The sequence below is a fragment of the Larus michahellis genome, chromosome 2 (assembly GCF_964199755.1).
Source record: "Larus michahellis chromosome 2, bLarMic1.1, whole genome shotgun sequence".
In the NCBI taxonomy this organism is placed as follows: Eukaryota; Metazoa; Chordata; class Aves; order Charadriiformes; family Laridae; genus Larus; species Larus michahellis.
Genome location: NC_133897.1, coordinates 60692391 through 60708660, shown reverse-complemented (window position 1 = coordinate 60708660; position 16270 = coordinate 60692391). Strand labels below are relative to the sequence as shown.

Genomic DNA, 16270 nt, shown 5'->3' with positions numbered 1-16270 from the left:
CTTCTAATCACTTGCCCAAAATGCACAATTTTGCAATCCTGTGTTAATAGGTACTAATTCTGTTCCTTTGGGGACCACATCATAGGTCTACATAAAAATTTAGAATGACCTTGCTTCCTCTTCAAGAGAAGGATCAGGATACGTTCTTTAGAAAATCCTGGTAAGCACCGAGTGGGATGTGATATACAAACCAAATCCTGTGTATATATACATGTAACAGGACTTGATGGGAGTGTTTTGAACAGCAGCTGTCAGAATTCAGCCCTACAATTAATGGATTGGGAGAGGGGCCTGGGGATAAGAAATCATTATGAAGTGCAGCTGCGGTTGTGGAATACATACCTAACCTTCCTTTTTATTCAACCATTGGACGGAAGAAGTTTAGCTATTATAAAACCTTGTATGAAGACATAATTAGAGGTAACTTGGTTCCCTAGCACAGAGATCGATGGTGCAAGTTTAATAAGCATCAAGGGTCCCCCTTCTTCTGCTTTATTAGTTTCTCCATCTTGGTGGTTGGGCATTTCTTAGTGCCAGTGAGTTACTTTGTGTTGCGTTCCAGCTATCGGGAGCTGTGAGGTTAGGCGAGCTCCTTTACAACTCGATATCCTCCATCCTGCTGCCACTCACTTATCTATGTCTAAATGAGACTGAATTTGCATAACTTACACATAGCAATGAACAAGACTGACCTCACTCTACCTCACTTTCAATCATCTTTTGCCTTTTTCTGCTCTTTCTGCTCCTTAAATGTCAGTCAGTGCTTCAGGAATACGCAGGCCAAAAGTATTAAAGTGAGAAAGAGTTCCACCTAAGAAATGAATATAGATAACTTCCTCCATTTTATACCTCATTTCTGAGATTATTCAGGTTTATGGGGTGAAATTTAAAGGTGACCGTAAATTTGTGCATGTAATTGACAGTATTCCAGCAACTTCTCATTCCCCAGTTCAGCCTCAGGTTCCCCTAGTTCCTTATTGCTTTACGGACATCTCCTCCTTCTCACTCCTCCCTACACCATGGGAGCTGTTTCATCTTTTCATTCTTAGATTTTGTACCCTGCACAATTGCTTTTCTTACTTTGCTATAGGTAAGCAGTAAGATACTAATATGTATTACAATCACATAGATGGTAAAGTGTTTGAAATTATAATTAACGCATAACTTTAACAGGATTTGAGTTTAAAATGAACAGCTACTGTATGTCATCTATCAGACTAACAACTCTTTGCTTAAATTCCCTAGGAATTTAGAGACAATACTTTACGTGAAATGCTTCAGATACTTCTTTTTTGCATTGAAGAAGATAAAATTAACCTGTAACATAATCATAATGATGAGGGGAATTTGAATAAAATTAGCTCGTAATTTCATTTGAATTCTCTATCTCTGAAACATAAAGCTCATAACTCCCCTATGGAGTTTCACCATTTTTTTTCTTTCATGATCGGTTGGAGAATTGATCATGGGCATTGATTGCCATATGTTTTCATTACTTCAGCAAATACATAAAGAGAGTAAAGTTTATTAGTGCTTTGAAATTTGAATGAACTGCCTTCCGTAGTTTATACCAACATACATATTTAGACAGAATTGAATGCATGTGAGAATTAATTAATAGTAGGCAGGTCCATTCCTATCTTAAACAAGTTAAAATTTCTCCACCACTGTCTGGTTTACATTTCATGATGAACCTGGGAAGTGTGGGGATGTAAATTGTAGAACTGTGTTATTCCTCATACATAAATTCAATATATGTGTAAACCAGATATGACCTTCATTTTGAAAGACAGTAAAGAGTGCACAGAAAAAGTAACTGGCAGGAAATAAGCAGTAAAGATGACAAGGATTAAATGTATTTCCCCCCAAAAGAGATACTCTGAGCATACTGCTTTCTTGTCCTTAAGGAAAACTCTCCAGCAATGTAAACTGTATCCATAATGAAAAAAAAACGCTAAATGACAGTGTAATCTATAACACTTTCATACATCACCAGGTGCGGGCAAAAGTCGCATTAAGTCTCACTGTTCTGAACCAAACACTTAGACTCTAACAGATCTTAGCAAAGCTTGAAAAGGATAAAACATAAGGGGTCAAACTACATCAAGAATTAATGTTTGCCGTTAAAAGGATCTCTCTTCTGTATGTTCTAACAATATCAGTCCCATCTAAAGGTTTGATTTTTCTTTTTTTTTTTTTACCTTGGATTACGGACTTGCGTATGGCACAATCTGTATAGGGCACTGGTTTTCCCAATATGCCAAAATTACAATTTTGACTCTACTTTTCCTTTATCCTCTTGCAGTATTTGCAGGCATCTTGCTGCTTCAGTCATATATAAAAAGATATGGCCTTTTAGGATGACGGTTAAGTTTTATGTGATCTGTATTTCTACCTGCTCTGTGAGATGAGTAGCGCTCTCGGGTAGGGTTTGCTTTCAGAAGGCAAACAGGGCAAAACCTGAGAATGAGTGGGATACGTTAGAGAATATTCATATATGACCTGTGAGTCAAAATGATTTATGTTAAAACCAGGTCACTTTACAAGTATTTATTCCATAAATACACTTGTATGCAAAGTTGGAACTGAAAGAGAATTTTATGGCCATGTTATAAATCTCAGAAAATGGTAGAAATGTTTACAGCTTATAATGAGTGCATGGACACAGAAATCATTAATCTTACCAATTCCTCGTTGGGTTTTTTGAGAATATATAAAAGGAACCTTACGTTCAGGGTGGTATGTAGAATGAACTCTCAATGAACCTTACAGTGCTCTAGAGACTATTTCCTTCCAATTTTCTAGGTCTCCAGTTCCACAAACACAAAGGAGTAGGAGCAAAGTGTCTAGAATGATTAGCTCACATTAAGTATTATCACAAAGAAAGAAAATATCTTTTTGAACTTAAATTGCACACATATGCGCAAATGGTGTTCACACTGCCCACCACCCCCCACTCCCCAAACCTCAAGATAATTCCAAGCTGATCTGCAATTCCAGAGACATTAGGTCTTCTCATTGTGGTACTGTCCACTATGGATCAACTGAGGTAGAGCTTATCTTGTTAAAACTTACATAACATTAAGTTATAAATCAAACTCAAAGGTTTCTGATTTAAGACATCAGAGAATCACTTTTGAGTGTAACCATAGTGCTTCTGAGAATTGGCTGCAAATCAAAAAGGATGACAAAACTACCAGTCAAAAAGCCAGCACTTTGCTGCTGAGGAAGGATGTGAGAACACGTGTAAGATAAGCCATGAGAGGACATACTCTTTCCACCTTTAAAACTCTTTGCATATTTCATTGTGAGAGAGAAATGCCCTAAATTCATGTGAACAATGGAGACTTTTCAGCTCCTATTTTCAGGACAGACAAAGTTTTATTCACAAGGCCAGAAATGGCCTGCACTTGTATGAGACAACCAGCCATGGCCTGAGGTTTCCTGGGAGGTGAGAAAAGGAAGAGCTCTCAGAAATATAAAGGCACTGCAGGAGAGCACTCCAGCACAACTGGCTGTTGAAAACATTTCCACGCAAATACTAAAATAAGTTCTAGTTAAACTTAAGAATAAAAGCAGTTTTGCAGTATGAAATTATGCAGTACGAAAACAGGGTTAAAGGTGAAGAGAAAGATAGACTTAGCTATGGGAAACAACATATTTAAACCAGAATTGAAATAACCGTAAAAGATAGAAGAATGACTTACTACGTCATTCTTTTCTCTTGGATCTCTGAGGAAAGCAACTGCTCATGAAGAACGATCACAGCGATTTGATTAACTGAACTGGATGATCCCTAACAAATTGTAAGCGAGCACTGTTATTTTATCACCTTCAACAAAATCCACTGAAAATCTCAAATGAGTCTGAAATAGTTGTCAGGCTACTTTTATTGAAATAAAGCTTTTCTTTCTCCTGTTTCACTGGTACTATCAGAACGACTGTGACAAACAGCGAGCACAATGCCCCGACGTTCTTTGGATTAATCTATATTCCACTTGAATTGCACAATGTACAATCCAGTGCAACAGATAAAGACATGCTGCGGAAATAGCTGGGGAAATTCAGCAGACAAATTTTAATGTTTTCTAAAGGCAGCTGCAGTTGCTAGGGAAAAAAGTTAAACTCTTACATGGATCAAGTTTTGCATTTACCCTACAGAATTTACCACAATTGATTGGAAAGTCATTAGAAATGAATAAAGAATAAAAGTGTATAGATATATCTAGCAATACAGACAAACAATAGGGAAACAGAAAAAAAACCTAGAGATTTTGATTCATTTTCTAACCTGAGTAGCAGAGAAGTAACTAACACCTTAAATAGGCATTGCCTAAATTTCAGAGATGTAATCCCATCACACAAACTTCCAGTGGAATCATTGCTTCAGAAGTTTCAAAACCCAAATTTTTGTATTTTCCACCTGTAATTATACTTTTAAGAGGCCAGCTGCAAGCACTCAGCCTTGATTTTTTTTTTCTTTTGGTATCGTTGATGTTAATTTTCATTTGATACAGAGTTTTCACTTCCAGTAACCTGTAAAACAATTCCCTACAATTCCCTATACTACCGGCATGTTGTCTAAGATATGACAGGAATAAATTGCTTCTACTGCAATTCCAGTTGGATCTTTTACCAGTTCAAATTGGTTTGTTGCTGGGATACTCTCCAGTTTACCTTACCTAGGTATGTAACAATAACATCACTGCTGGTCTGAGTCAACACATTGCGTATCCTACTAGAGAATCAACCTTGTTTGTAGGTTTAATGTGTAACTGAAAACTGCACTGCAAGGCAGTACTATTCTTTTCTGAAACTCAGGTGGTACCATTGAAAAACACGTCCATGGTGTTGAAAGTGTCCTCAATTTGGAAATGTAATGAAAATGGACTAAGGATGCATATGAAACAGTAAATTTATTTTTCATGACAACTAACAGTTGTAAGTCACAAAACTGCACATATGATGCATAAAAAGCACTTAGGGAATACAAAAACACACCTTAACAAGGGTACCAGCGTGTAACTACTGACCCTGGCAGTGGCTGTCTGTTTTAGTTATCTATAGGAGGTTTTGATACAAACCCAGAGTCACAAAAAATTCCCATGTCCACACCACACTGATTAAATAAGTCAACTTTACTGGAACATTTGAAAAGGAACTACAAGAGCAAAGCCAAAAGTGATATTTAGAAGTGAAAGAAACAAAGCATCAAGTAATGAAAGGAGTAATGATGAGCCACAGTTAAAATCACTGAATAAAAGAACTCAAGGTATACTTCCCCTGAGAACTCACAGGCACAGTCACACACAAACATGCACAAACAAAATCAACGCACTGATCTAAGAACCAAGTTTTGGGTTGTTCCCGAATTTCTGTCATCTGTCAAGAAGACTTTTTTGTCTGTCACTGCAGATCCTATACGAACAGTGCTGATACTGGACTTCATGAAACCTTAGCTTAGAGAGAACCGCAGTCAACGCAGCTGCTTCCTCCTCCACATTTTGAAGATTAAAGATAATAGAAGTAAAACACAAAAAAATGATTCATGGCTCAGAAATCAAAGTCCTACTGGGAGGGTAAAAACTGTACACCAGAGGAGATGGAAAAAACATAAATCTGAGCTGTATAAAAAACACCTCCCCCTTAAATTCTGTCTTTGGTATAGCACAAATTGGACAAAAGGAAAATAGACTCAAGGAGAAAGGCAAATCTAGAGCAGAATAGTCAGTCTGTTCCCCTCTGGGCTTATAAAGAGCAGACTTGAATCAAAATCCTTGGAAGTCGTTGGGAAAAGGATACTCTTAGCAGGTTACAAGTATGTCAAAGAACACCAGTATTTTCCTCAGGGCAATGAAAAGAAAGTCTTGAAAAGGTACCAAAAGTCACAAAAGTAATTTTGATTCAATATGATTATTGATGAAATCTCTGTAGCAATAGCCCCAAGATAGTAAGCGAAGCTCTAAGGTTGGTTTCAGAAGAAATTGCCAGATCCATTTTTGCAGCCTTGATCTACCAGCTCAGGTTGAGCTGAGACAGAACCCCCCCGCTCCCTCCTCCAACACACTTGTGTCCTTGAAAGGGAGAAGGCTTGAGGTGCCCCTTTTCATTACAGTCGCTTAACATAAAGAGATGGACAAGATCTTTCTATTACTGGTTGGACAAGGCCAAATGCAGCAGTTTTGAGGAGTCCAGGAGCTATTGCCTTAGCATTTGTACAACGGTAATAGGTCTGTATAAAGGGATCTTAATCAGTGTCTCAAAGTTACCTGAAGAGGAAAGCTGATTAATTAGTGGTTCTACATTGGCCCTTTTTTCTAGATCCTGCATAGAACACATTCACTTGAGAAAAACAAGAGTAGCTTCCTTATACAATACTACTACGGAGGCTCAGGACTTGTGAATGTCAAAGTTACACAGATGCACGTTTTCCCCGTTTCCATTTTTAAACCCAGTTCAGCTTACGAGGATCTTGAGAATCTGCTGATAAACTGCTGTCGCCATTCTGTAAGTACAATGCTTATATAGCGGTGTCCAGGAAGGGCACCTTTGCTTTAAGTCTGGGTAGACTTGACATTTGCTCAAAGTCCTTGCTTGATCTTTGGCTGCAATATAATGCCAAAAGCCTCACTGAATCCATATTCTGGTTATGCACCTGTTCTCCATAGAATTGGATAAGTCTGTTCTCTTCGTAGATCACCACTTAGAAAAATAATGAAATATTTATAAAGAATTCCTGAACGGTAAAATGGCAAATGGAAAACAGACATCCTGGATATTTTATCCAAGGTACAAGACAGGCCCCAGGCAAGATTCATGGGATTTTTGCCAGAATGACCAGATGACTCTTAATCATTCTGGTAGAACTCAGCAGCTTAAGCAGATCTTTAGAGGGGTAACAAAGGCCTTTTTTGCTGACTACTTTTCAGGATGCAAATAGCATTTTGTGATGTGCAGTTAAATATGAAAAATACTTCTGGAACACAAAGATGGATCATCACGCATGGATAAGTTTTCTGATTTTATTTCCAACAATAGCCACCACCCAAGCTTGCTGAGAGCAGCCTTTATCAGGTCATAAATCAGGGGAATAGAAAAATGAAATTGTCGTTTGTGGGACCCAAATAAAATCTGTATTTCTGAAAGAAGAATCTAGTGATTTTTGCAATACGAGAACAATTAACATTCTGCAGTAAGTGCGCTACATCCCTAATGTTCCTTGGTTTGTGTCAAACAAATGCCACTGAGATGAATGATTTTCAGATTTTCTTGGGTCAGTCAATAGTGTAGGAATGGTTAATTGTTGTGGTCCCAACTGATTAATTGATTCTTTAAGAATTTGAATGGTATGGGAGGAAGGGAACTGCATGAGACAACACATAATGTTGCTTTCTTTAACTGTCCTTGCCCTCAAACAGCAAGCTTTTAGCTGTCTCAGGACTTAGCTTATGGACTGCAAAGGCCAGCAGCTCTGCTGTACTCTTACTGCCCTCAGGTACAGCTGTGCCTGGGCCTCGGTGACACATTAATGTCTCTAGGTATTACACAGAAGTAGCTATGAAGTGTGTGGCAAATTATAGTGTAATTATGATGTGAGAATGTGGCCTTTCCTGTGCTGCAAAATATCACTGGACTGTGTGTTGATACATCCCATGCTATGGACAACCCTCAGGGCAATATGAGGTAAGTTAGAATCATAGAATAGAATCATAGAATTGTTTAGGTTGGAAAAGATCCTTGCGATCATCGAGTCCAACCATCGACTCCACTCTACGAAGTTCTCCCTTACACCATATCCCCTAATACCACATCTAAACGAGTCTTAAACACATCCAGGGATGGTGACTCCACCACCTCCCTGGGCAGCCTATTCCAGTCTCTGACCACTCTTTCTGAGTTGTCACAGTACTGGCAGGCTCTACAGCCACAATGAGAAACCCTTCTAAATAGGTAAGTTTTTATTTGACTGGTTAGGCACTCTTACCGTTTGCACCTTCCTTCCTTATCTGTATTTCTTTGCCAGTCTTCATACCTCTCACTGAATTTCATTTATCACCTTCAAAAATTATACGATAACTGCATAGAGAACATATGCAACTGAACTTGTGCTGTGATGAATGTCAACATCTTTAGTATTAATAATGTTGCTTTTGATGCATGTAACACAGCAAAAATGGATCTTTCTTCCCCTCGGAACAAAAGCACATTTTGAAATTTTGGAATTTTCCCCAGGACAGAAACCTTGTTCTCCACAAGCCATGGTGAGACAGTACTGGTCTGGGGTACAGCAGCTGTTGTATACAGTCAAGAAAGAATATGAAGGAAAATGCTTAGTAAATGCACTGGGAATATAAAATCGGAGCTTTTACTAACTGCAAAGAACTGGGGTTTATATTATCTCCTGTGAGAAAACTTATACCAGCTTTTTGACAATAATATATGGTCATGGAAGTAAAATCTAATTTAATCATAGGCAAAGTTTTTTTAAAACTACAAATCATATCTGTAAAGTACAAACAGAAAATGCAATTCATCAGGATGTTAGGAATACACCCATTCAGTTTCCCAAATGGCTGTGTCACTCAGTCACATGCTAATAAAGGCTACTGACTGTTCAAATGAGGTTTCATTTATCCTAATATTTAGAAATGGCTCATGCTTTAGAGACTGATATTGCCAGCAGCACTCAGATTTGGGATATAAGGAATACAAGTGCAAGAAAGATGCTATTCACTATTTCTTAGCCATCGGTTGTAAGAGCCAATTACAAAAATGTTTGTCAGGCATAGCTGAGAAACACACACACACGCACAAACTGACCTGTAATTAGCCAAACACCATAAATAACAAGCATCAAATAGGTGACGTGAAAGTTTGCAAACATCCCATGATGTTTATCTCTGCTCATTAGGCATCAGATTCATTAACAAAAACCAGAGGGATCATTTGCACTACCCAGAAAGACCATGAACAGAAAAAGAAGCTAAGTAGCTTCAGTTGTGTTACTGAGCAATGGCTGAGGGGTTTGAGGCACCGGACTGGGACCCAGAAAACTCTCCTTTGTACTTGTCCTGCTGGATGACTCCGAGTATGTCATTTCCTCTCAGTTGGGATTCATTATTTTAGCTTAAGGCAGGGATAATGATACTGACCTTCTTTGTAAGGTACTTAGAAACAGGCAGATGGAAAGCATGTAGCCGTAAAGAGGCAGAGGAGAAAGGACAAACCATACTCAAGGATCCTTGTCATGCCATGTTGGATGCTGGTTAGAACCAGATTGTTCGACCAGCACGTAATACGCCCACCCATTCAGTATCTCTACATCACTGCAGCCTCATAGGCTGAGTTACAGTACGCTTTACCAGCATCCGAGGATGGATTTTGTATTCCTTATAGACTATGCAAATATTAGTTATTGCAAATTAAATCAGGCAACCTTTCCTTACTGCACTTCTTGTAACAGAATGGCCTTCAAATACAGAGGACAAGCAGAACGCGTGTGCCAACTGCATGGAGTTTAAGTTTTTGAAGTGTGATTTAAAAGGGCCTTAAGTGGTTGCTCTGCCTTTGGCAGTGAATTTCACCTTCTGAAAATAGATTGAAGGAAGAATACAACCCCCCTCACTGCATTCCAACTTTTTTGTATGTGTGAAGTGGAAATTTATCCATTATACTGATTTACTCTGTCACCTGCTGATCAAACTGGAGGAGGTACGCCGCCTATCAGCACTCAGCCTTGAAATCAGAGACTACTACAAAAACCTCCCAATATTTGACTTAAGAAACAAATGTCTACCCCTGATTAAGATTATCACTTGATAACAATCTTGTCAAACTTCACACACCTGTAAACAGAGTTTACAATGACAAGTTTTGCCATCATGCTATTTATAGCCCATAAACGTAGTTTACAGTGATATGCATAGCAATGATAATAATGACACTGACCAGAGCACTCAACAGAAGCACAGATGTTGAGATGTTCTTACACAATCTGTATTACTGCTTATATCTACATAAACTTATCTGAATAATCAAAGTTACCACACTTACCATAAAATAAAGGCAAATATCAATATTTTAAGTGCAAAGACGAGCCATTATATCTGCAGTTTCACCGACAAAATTTCTCAAATCACATCGTGCTTTCTTAGAAAAAAGTTTCTGAGTAGACAGCCACTTCTCTAAATTTTCATGGGGTGTCTACAAAGTTACCAATTTCCAACTTAGTTTGCTTTCTGCCCAGGAGTAAGCGGAAGAAAATCAGCCCACTTACGATCTCCTTGACAACGCACAGGACCCACAGATATCTTGGCTTCAGATCCAGGCCGGTCAACATCTCCAACCACTACCTGACTCACTGGTAGGTGCTCTTTGTATGACAACATCCCAGTGTCTTTCCTCCTGAATTACAGAGAGAGAGAAAAAGAAAGCAATTGTGAATTCTATTAAAATAATTTCCTTGATCATTATCATTGTTCAATGAACTAAGCACCAAAAGAACGGGTATGCAACAATTATACTAGTACAGTAGTACTGCCTAAAAACCTGTCTCAAACGACATCAGACTGAGCAATAACGCTGCCTGTCTACTGGAAAACCGATGGATAGCAGCTACTATCACTCAGGAACACAGTCAGAGCAGCAGTCTGCTTTGTGGCCAGTCCTGGACTCAGCTGGGCTTGTGTGGGTCTCCTGGCTTTCCAGACTGACCAGCTCCATGCTACTGAGTAACGCTTTGTCGTTGATCTCCTTGATGATGTCTTCTGAGAGGGAAAGAAATCCTAATGCTTCCTATAAGTGTGTCTTTTGTGTTCTAGTTGCTGCCAGTTATTATCCTAACGATACGACTTCTGCATACCAAGGAAATGGTGCTTCTTTTGTATTTAACATTTTAAGTATTATATTAAAGTAGAGAAATTAAAGACTAATCATCTGAAAAGGCTTGTCATCTTCGTCCTGCCATTTCTAACACTAAGTGCTTAAGTCCCAAAAATCTAAACCTGTGAATCTAACCACAAATATGCACCTCAAACCCCATTTTAGTTAGCAAGATTGCTAAAATTCAATTTACACTCATGTCTAAAAGCTCTTCATTTCAACTGCAGTGATTAAGCTGGTGCCTTTTTCATGCCTAGACCAAATCACTATGCATAGTTACAACATTTTTCCTTTCTCATTTCAAGAGCCGAATCCAGCTGGCATGTTGACTGCTGTTTCTTCCAAATAGAAAATAAAATAAACCAAATTTAATTAGATGCCTTATCTCTCAGGTGCTTTTCCTTTTCTTCTTCTTCTTTTTTTTTTTTTTTACCATAAACACATGGAAGACCAAAAATATCCACACAGGAAAAAATGTACTATACACACTGCTAGGACTACACTTTTTGACACAAAAGAAAGAGGAAACAAAATAAATCCATTTATTTCTCTTTTCTTTTTTCTCTTTCTTTTTAGCTGTACCTTGTCATGTGATTGAGTATCTAAAGTAAGCAACTTTTTGATCTAAAAATCAATTCCTTTGTTCAAAAATACCATAAGATGAAGGATGAATTCAGGATCTGGAAAAGTTACTGAAGTGCGCAGTATGACTCTAACTGGGAACTTGTAAGGATTTCAGGAAACGGGAAGTCTTTCCCATCTCTAACTTGGATGACTCCATGATCTAACTCATTAGATGGCTAACAACTGGAAGCACAGCAGGGATCTGCATGATCTACGATAATGCTCATAGTTTTCCAGTAGCATAGTAGTATTTTCTAGTTGTGTCCCTAGTGATCATCCTCACTTGGTCCTTCTGAAGAGATGGAAGGCAATAAATTCTTTTTAAAAGAAACACAACTAAAGTAATTAAGGAAATAACCATCACATTTTCGAACGACGGTTCATTGGAACTCGTGTCTGTTCTCTGTGATGAAGAGAGTAATTAAAGATTTAATTACTAGGGTTTTTCAAATACTAGATGACTGTTTTCCTTCATCTGTCTGTTCTTCCCCATCAGCGCGCTTTCCTTTCTCAGCAGGCCCTCTGTGTGGCTGAGATCATTAACCCTCTCTGGTTGGACACAGCTACACCAGGTGCTACGCCGGCGAGGCTGCTACAGGGGACCGCTAGAAAGGAAGGACAACGGAGAGAAGTAACCTTCACAGCCTGCTTCTGCAGATTCTGCTAGGTTGTAGCATACTGCTTTTCCTCCACAGGTTGCAATGCCCTTTACAAAAGTATCGTATTCATCAATTTGGAGACAGACGGTATAAAGAAAAGGGAGATTAAAGGACTTTCCCTTTAAGAAGGAAAAGAGTGAATAAGAAAGCCAGGTATGTAGACCTAATCTTCCACCTCTGCTAAAGACCTGTATCCATGGGACCCTCTCCTTTCTAATAGAGGATAAATGTAGGTCATCACTTTACTCTTTCTGAGATTTTCCTCCGAGACTAGCTTTCTCTGCTGATTGTTACTCTTTCAAAGAATGCTTTAAAGATGGACATGTCTATTTAAAATAAAGAATTCTTCAAAGAGCGATAAAAAGAAAACTATTGGCATTTCCCTTCCTTCCTTCCCCTCTCACGAAAAGAGCTAATATTTCATCTCCAAATAAGGATGTCAAAGGGCAGCACTTTTCCTGTCACCAATAGCTTTCACTCCTTTGAAGGAAATAGAAAGGAGCAGTAACAATTTCTTCTGTCTTTACTGATCATGTTTCTACTCATTTTAATATTTTATTTATGCATTTAGTGGTATGGTCGCTTTAAAGCCATTGCCATGACAATAAAACTAAATGTTAAGAGTTCTTTTCAGAAATAGACTTCTTTTTTGGTAATCGCTTACTTCTCTTATCACCGTAGGAAATGCATTCTCCCCTGTACAGAAGCTATTGATGGCTGGGAGTACTGGACTAAGAGTTGAGAGAAGTGCATTGTCTTTTCTCCATCAGAACTTGTGCAGTTTGTCTGCTCTTAGGGATAGCGACAGCTTTTGGCCCATGCGTGCACCAAAAAGACAAATACACTCAAGAGATGAGTGGCTCTGTTACGCTTCTCTAAGGTACTTGTAGTTCCTTGGGACATACTAATCAGCGCTGACAAAGTCAAAAAAGTTGTAAACCAAGGACTGATTATAATGCTCGACTTTGTACTACACACTTAGAAATAATCACAGCTGGAACACTCAATTCCTGCAAGTGATAATGCTTTTGCCAGTATTTAAAGACTTTGCACATTAAGAGGGTGGAGAGAGTCTCTGATGTTTTTCCTCACCAAAGAAAATCCCCTTAAGAGAAAAAAGATTGAATTCAGAGTGTGTCATATTCCTATTAATAGCCAAATGGGAGATGAATGAATCTGATCAAATCCTGTAATTATTACCAGGAGATAGTGATGAAATCTCAGTGTAATTTTCTATTTCTAATTTCTTTTCCTATATATAACAGTCTGCAAAGTGCTTCAGGGTGCCTTTGAATGAAAGCAGCAGATATTAGTGTAAGATTTATCATTGTTTTGACTACGATCATCTACTTACACTTTCTAAGCATTCTGTGGTATGTAAAAAAGAAATGCATTATGTATGTATTAGCAAATGACATACTCAAAGTAAGGATAAGATTCTGTAGCGCTATTCATTTGTTTATATAATATAATGGTTTCATACAACCAGACTTCTGTCACTGGAGTAATTTGTTTTCTCCAATTTTGTTAGACATCACTTTATTACCAGTCCTACACAGGGAAACACACAGATAACGTACTACAGGTGGGAATGGACTTAGTTTTAAAATATACGCTTACATCAGCTGAGGAACTGGAATTGTTTTGAGAATACAAATAAAACACCTACTGCATTGAAACTGCAGTGCTAAACACATATTATTTAATAGTTAGCAGTGGTTTGAAGAATACATACTCCCAAGCATTCCCATTTCAAAGGCATACAATTGTCCACCTCTCACAAGACGCAGCTTTTTACTATGCAAGCACCTCTGTTGTAATCCCTGAATTTCCATAATCTATCTGAGAGAGGCATAAAGCAGTTTAGTCCGTCTGGTATCTGCAAATGAATGTCTGTAAAAAACATTGCGAAGGGTACAGATGTGCCAAGTATTAGCGTTTTTTCTGTTCCAAAAATATCTGGCAAGAATTTTATTTATATTAGAATTGCTAAGAAGAGCTAATATTACAGAGAATTTAATGAACAATGCAATTCTGGCAGCAGCCTTAATAATCTGGAAGCAAGTTACTTGGAAATATGCAAGTTCTAATTAATGGATTAAACCCAGGGCAAACAAAAGCTAGGATTAAAGCAGAACTAGCTAACTTTTGAAAGGTTTTGATAAAATTTAGTTAACTTTTTTATGTACATACTATGCAGCACAAAAGCCACACTGTTCCCATGGCTCTGCCCTTCTTATGAATTGTAAACTGCCAACAATATAGTCTAGGCTGAAACCTTTTATTTCCACTTGAATTTGCTGTTCTCAGGGATTCTTATAGATCTTGTGTCACTTTCCCACACGTCTTGTATCCTCAGATACCCTTAGACGCTAAGTTGGACCTAAGGACTCACCCTTGATTTGGCTGCCAAGGGGTATGATGGAAAATTTCTCATTACTCTATGGGATCACATAAACTGATGGAGTCATAATTCAAGTTTTCTTCCACACTGGCACTGGACGGGCTGAGGTCCTACAAAATATGTTATTCTCATATTCCTAACAGCAAAAGAAGGAGAAGTTTGAACTCCTGACTTTCCACTTAAATGGAAAGAAAGTTTGTGAGAAACTGAATACCCACAGGAAAAGGTGAATAATGGAGATAGCAAACTGTGTTCTGCTTTCTTTTGAACAGTATGGATCCATTTCAGGGGAAAATCTGCCTTTGCTGAGGATTTGCTCATATTCTCCTTCCAACAGAATGGAGGAGACAAAATGGCGCTCTCCTTCAAGCAAAGCAGCTCCTCTTATGTGCTTCATTTCATCAGTGTTCCTTCCCAGAAAAAAAACCAAGAAATTTGGGGCTCCTCTTCTTTTGGGGTTCAGCAACTCCTCTGACTTGACTGTTAATTTTTCTTATTTCTATTTTTCTTATTTCTATAACCAAGATATTTTAAGAATGGAATCTAGGAATCCTACCATGCTGTAACTGATCTCCAGCACCTCTAGATCTTTGCATCTGTCAACAATTTAATCAGTTTTCCGCCTCAGTTTCAAAATCTTCTAAGTAGAACAGGGAATGTATGTGGCATTTCCTTTGGGAGAAATGCTGAATCTTGTATTGGGACGTCCCTTCCACCTTCAGTGATTATGGAGGCAAGACTACTTGAGATTCAGCTGAAGCAAAGAAAAGAAAGTTCTCCTGTGGACCTAAGGCTGAAATGGGATGCTACGGGAATTTTCCAAGAAAAATTGTCATGGAAAAGGTAAATAGCTTGCTCAAATAAACATTTTTTTTTTTTTAAGTTAGTTAAAAATTCCATTTGGCATTTTCAAAACAGTATGATTTTTTTATCTCAAAATATTTCAAAATTCAAAAGATCTTCTGAAAAATAATAGTTAATAAATGAAAATATTAAAAAATAACCCACAATTCACAATGCCAATAAAGCGTTCTAGTCATCCTTAGAAACTTTTAAATGATTTGTTTTATGACAGAAACGTGAGAAAGCTATTCTCAACAGCTGTAATCAAATGAAGGACAATAAATTAAACGATCCATTCAATTATTCACCATGCCCCGGGAAGTTAAATGCCTTTCTTCCTAATCACTTCGACAAAGAGAAATCTGTATTCATTCCGTGATCCATTCACACATGATGAAACTTCCCATGAAATAGCAGGCTACCAAAGCTCCACGGGAAGAAAGTCAAGAAGCACTGTACTGATTACTACCACCTGTTTCAAAAATTCTCTAATTTAAAACCCCAAGCATTTCTAGTTACATTTTTGTACACCTGAATGCATTTTTGTACATCTGAATGAACTACAGTAATGGTAACATTTTACTTTGTGCACGCTAAGAGCAGTTATCTAATGAAATGTGCGTTTTTAATATCTGTACTATTGAATGTACTATTGCAAGATCTATGCAGATAAATGATGAATTTTGTGCAGTTTTCTATTCCACTACTATCCACAAGCCTTTGGATCATGTCCTATCAAACTATCAGACCAAATGTGCTTCTGGCAGGATTTTTAAGGCACAAGGATCTGTATTGGAAGAAATATTAAAAATCTCAGAGCAATAGCTTAGAGGCTTCATTTCTTGGAGTTCTTGACAAC

The 16270-nt window shown here is 38.0% G+C and overlaps 1 protein-coding gene across 1 annotated transcript in view; it reads right to left on the bottom strand.

The window, feature by feature from the left end:
- CNTNAP2 (contactin associated protein 2) overlaps window positions 1-16270 on the bottom strand; it is a 1161641-nt gene that overhangs the window by 166465 nt on the left and 978906 nt on the right. The window contains exon 15 of the mRNA XM_074575643.1: window positions 10277-10404. Coding sequence (XP_074431744.1) covers window positions 10277-10404 — 128 coding nt within the window. The remainder of the gene's footprint in view (window positions 1-10276; window positions 10405-16270) is intronic.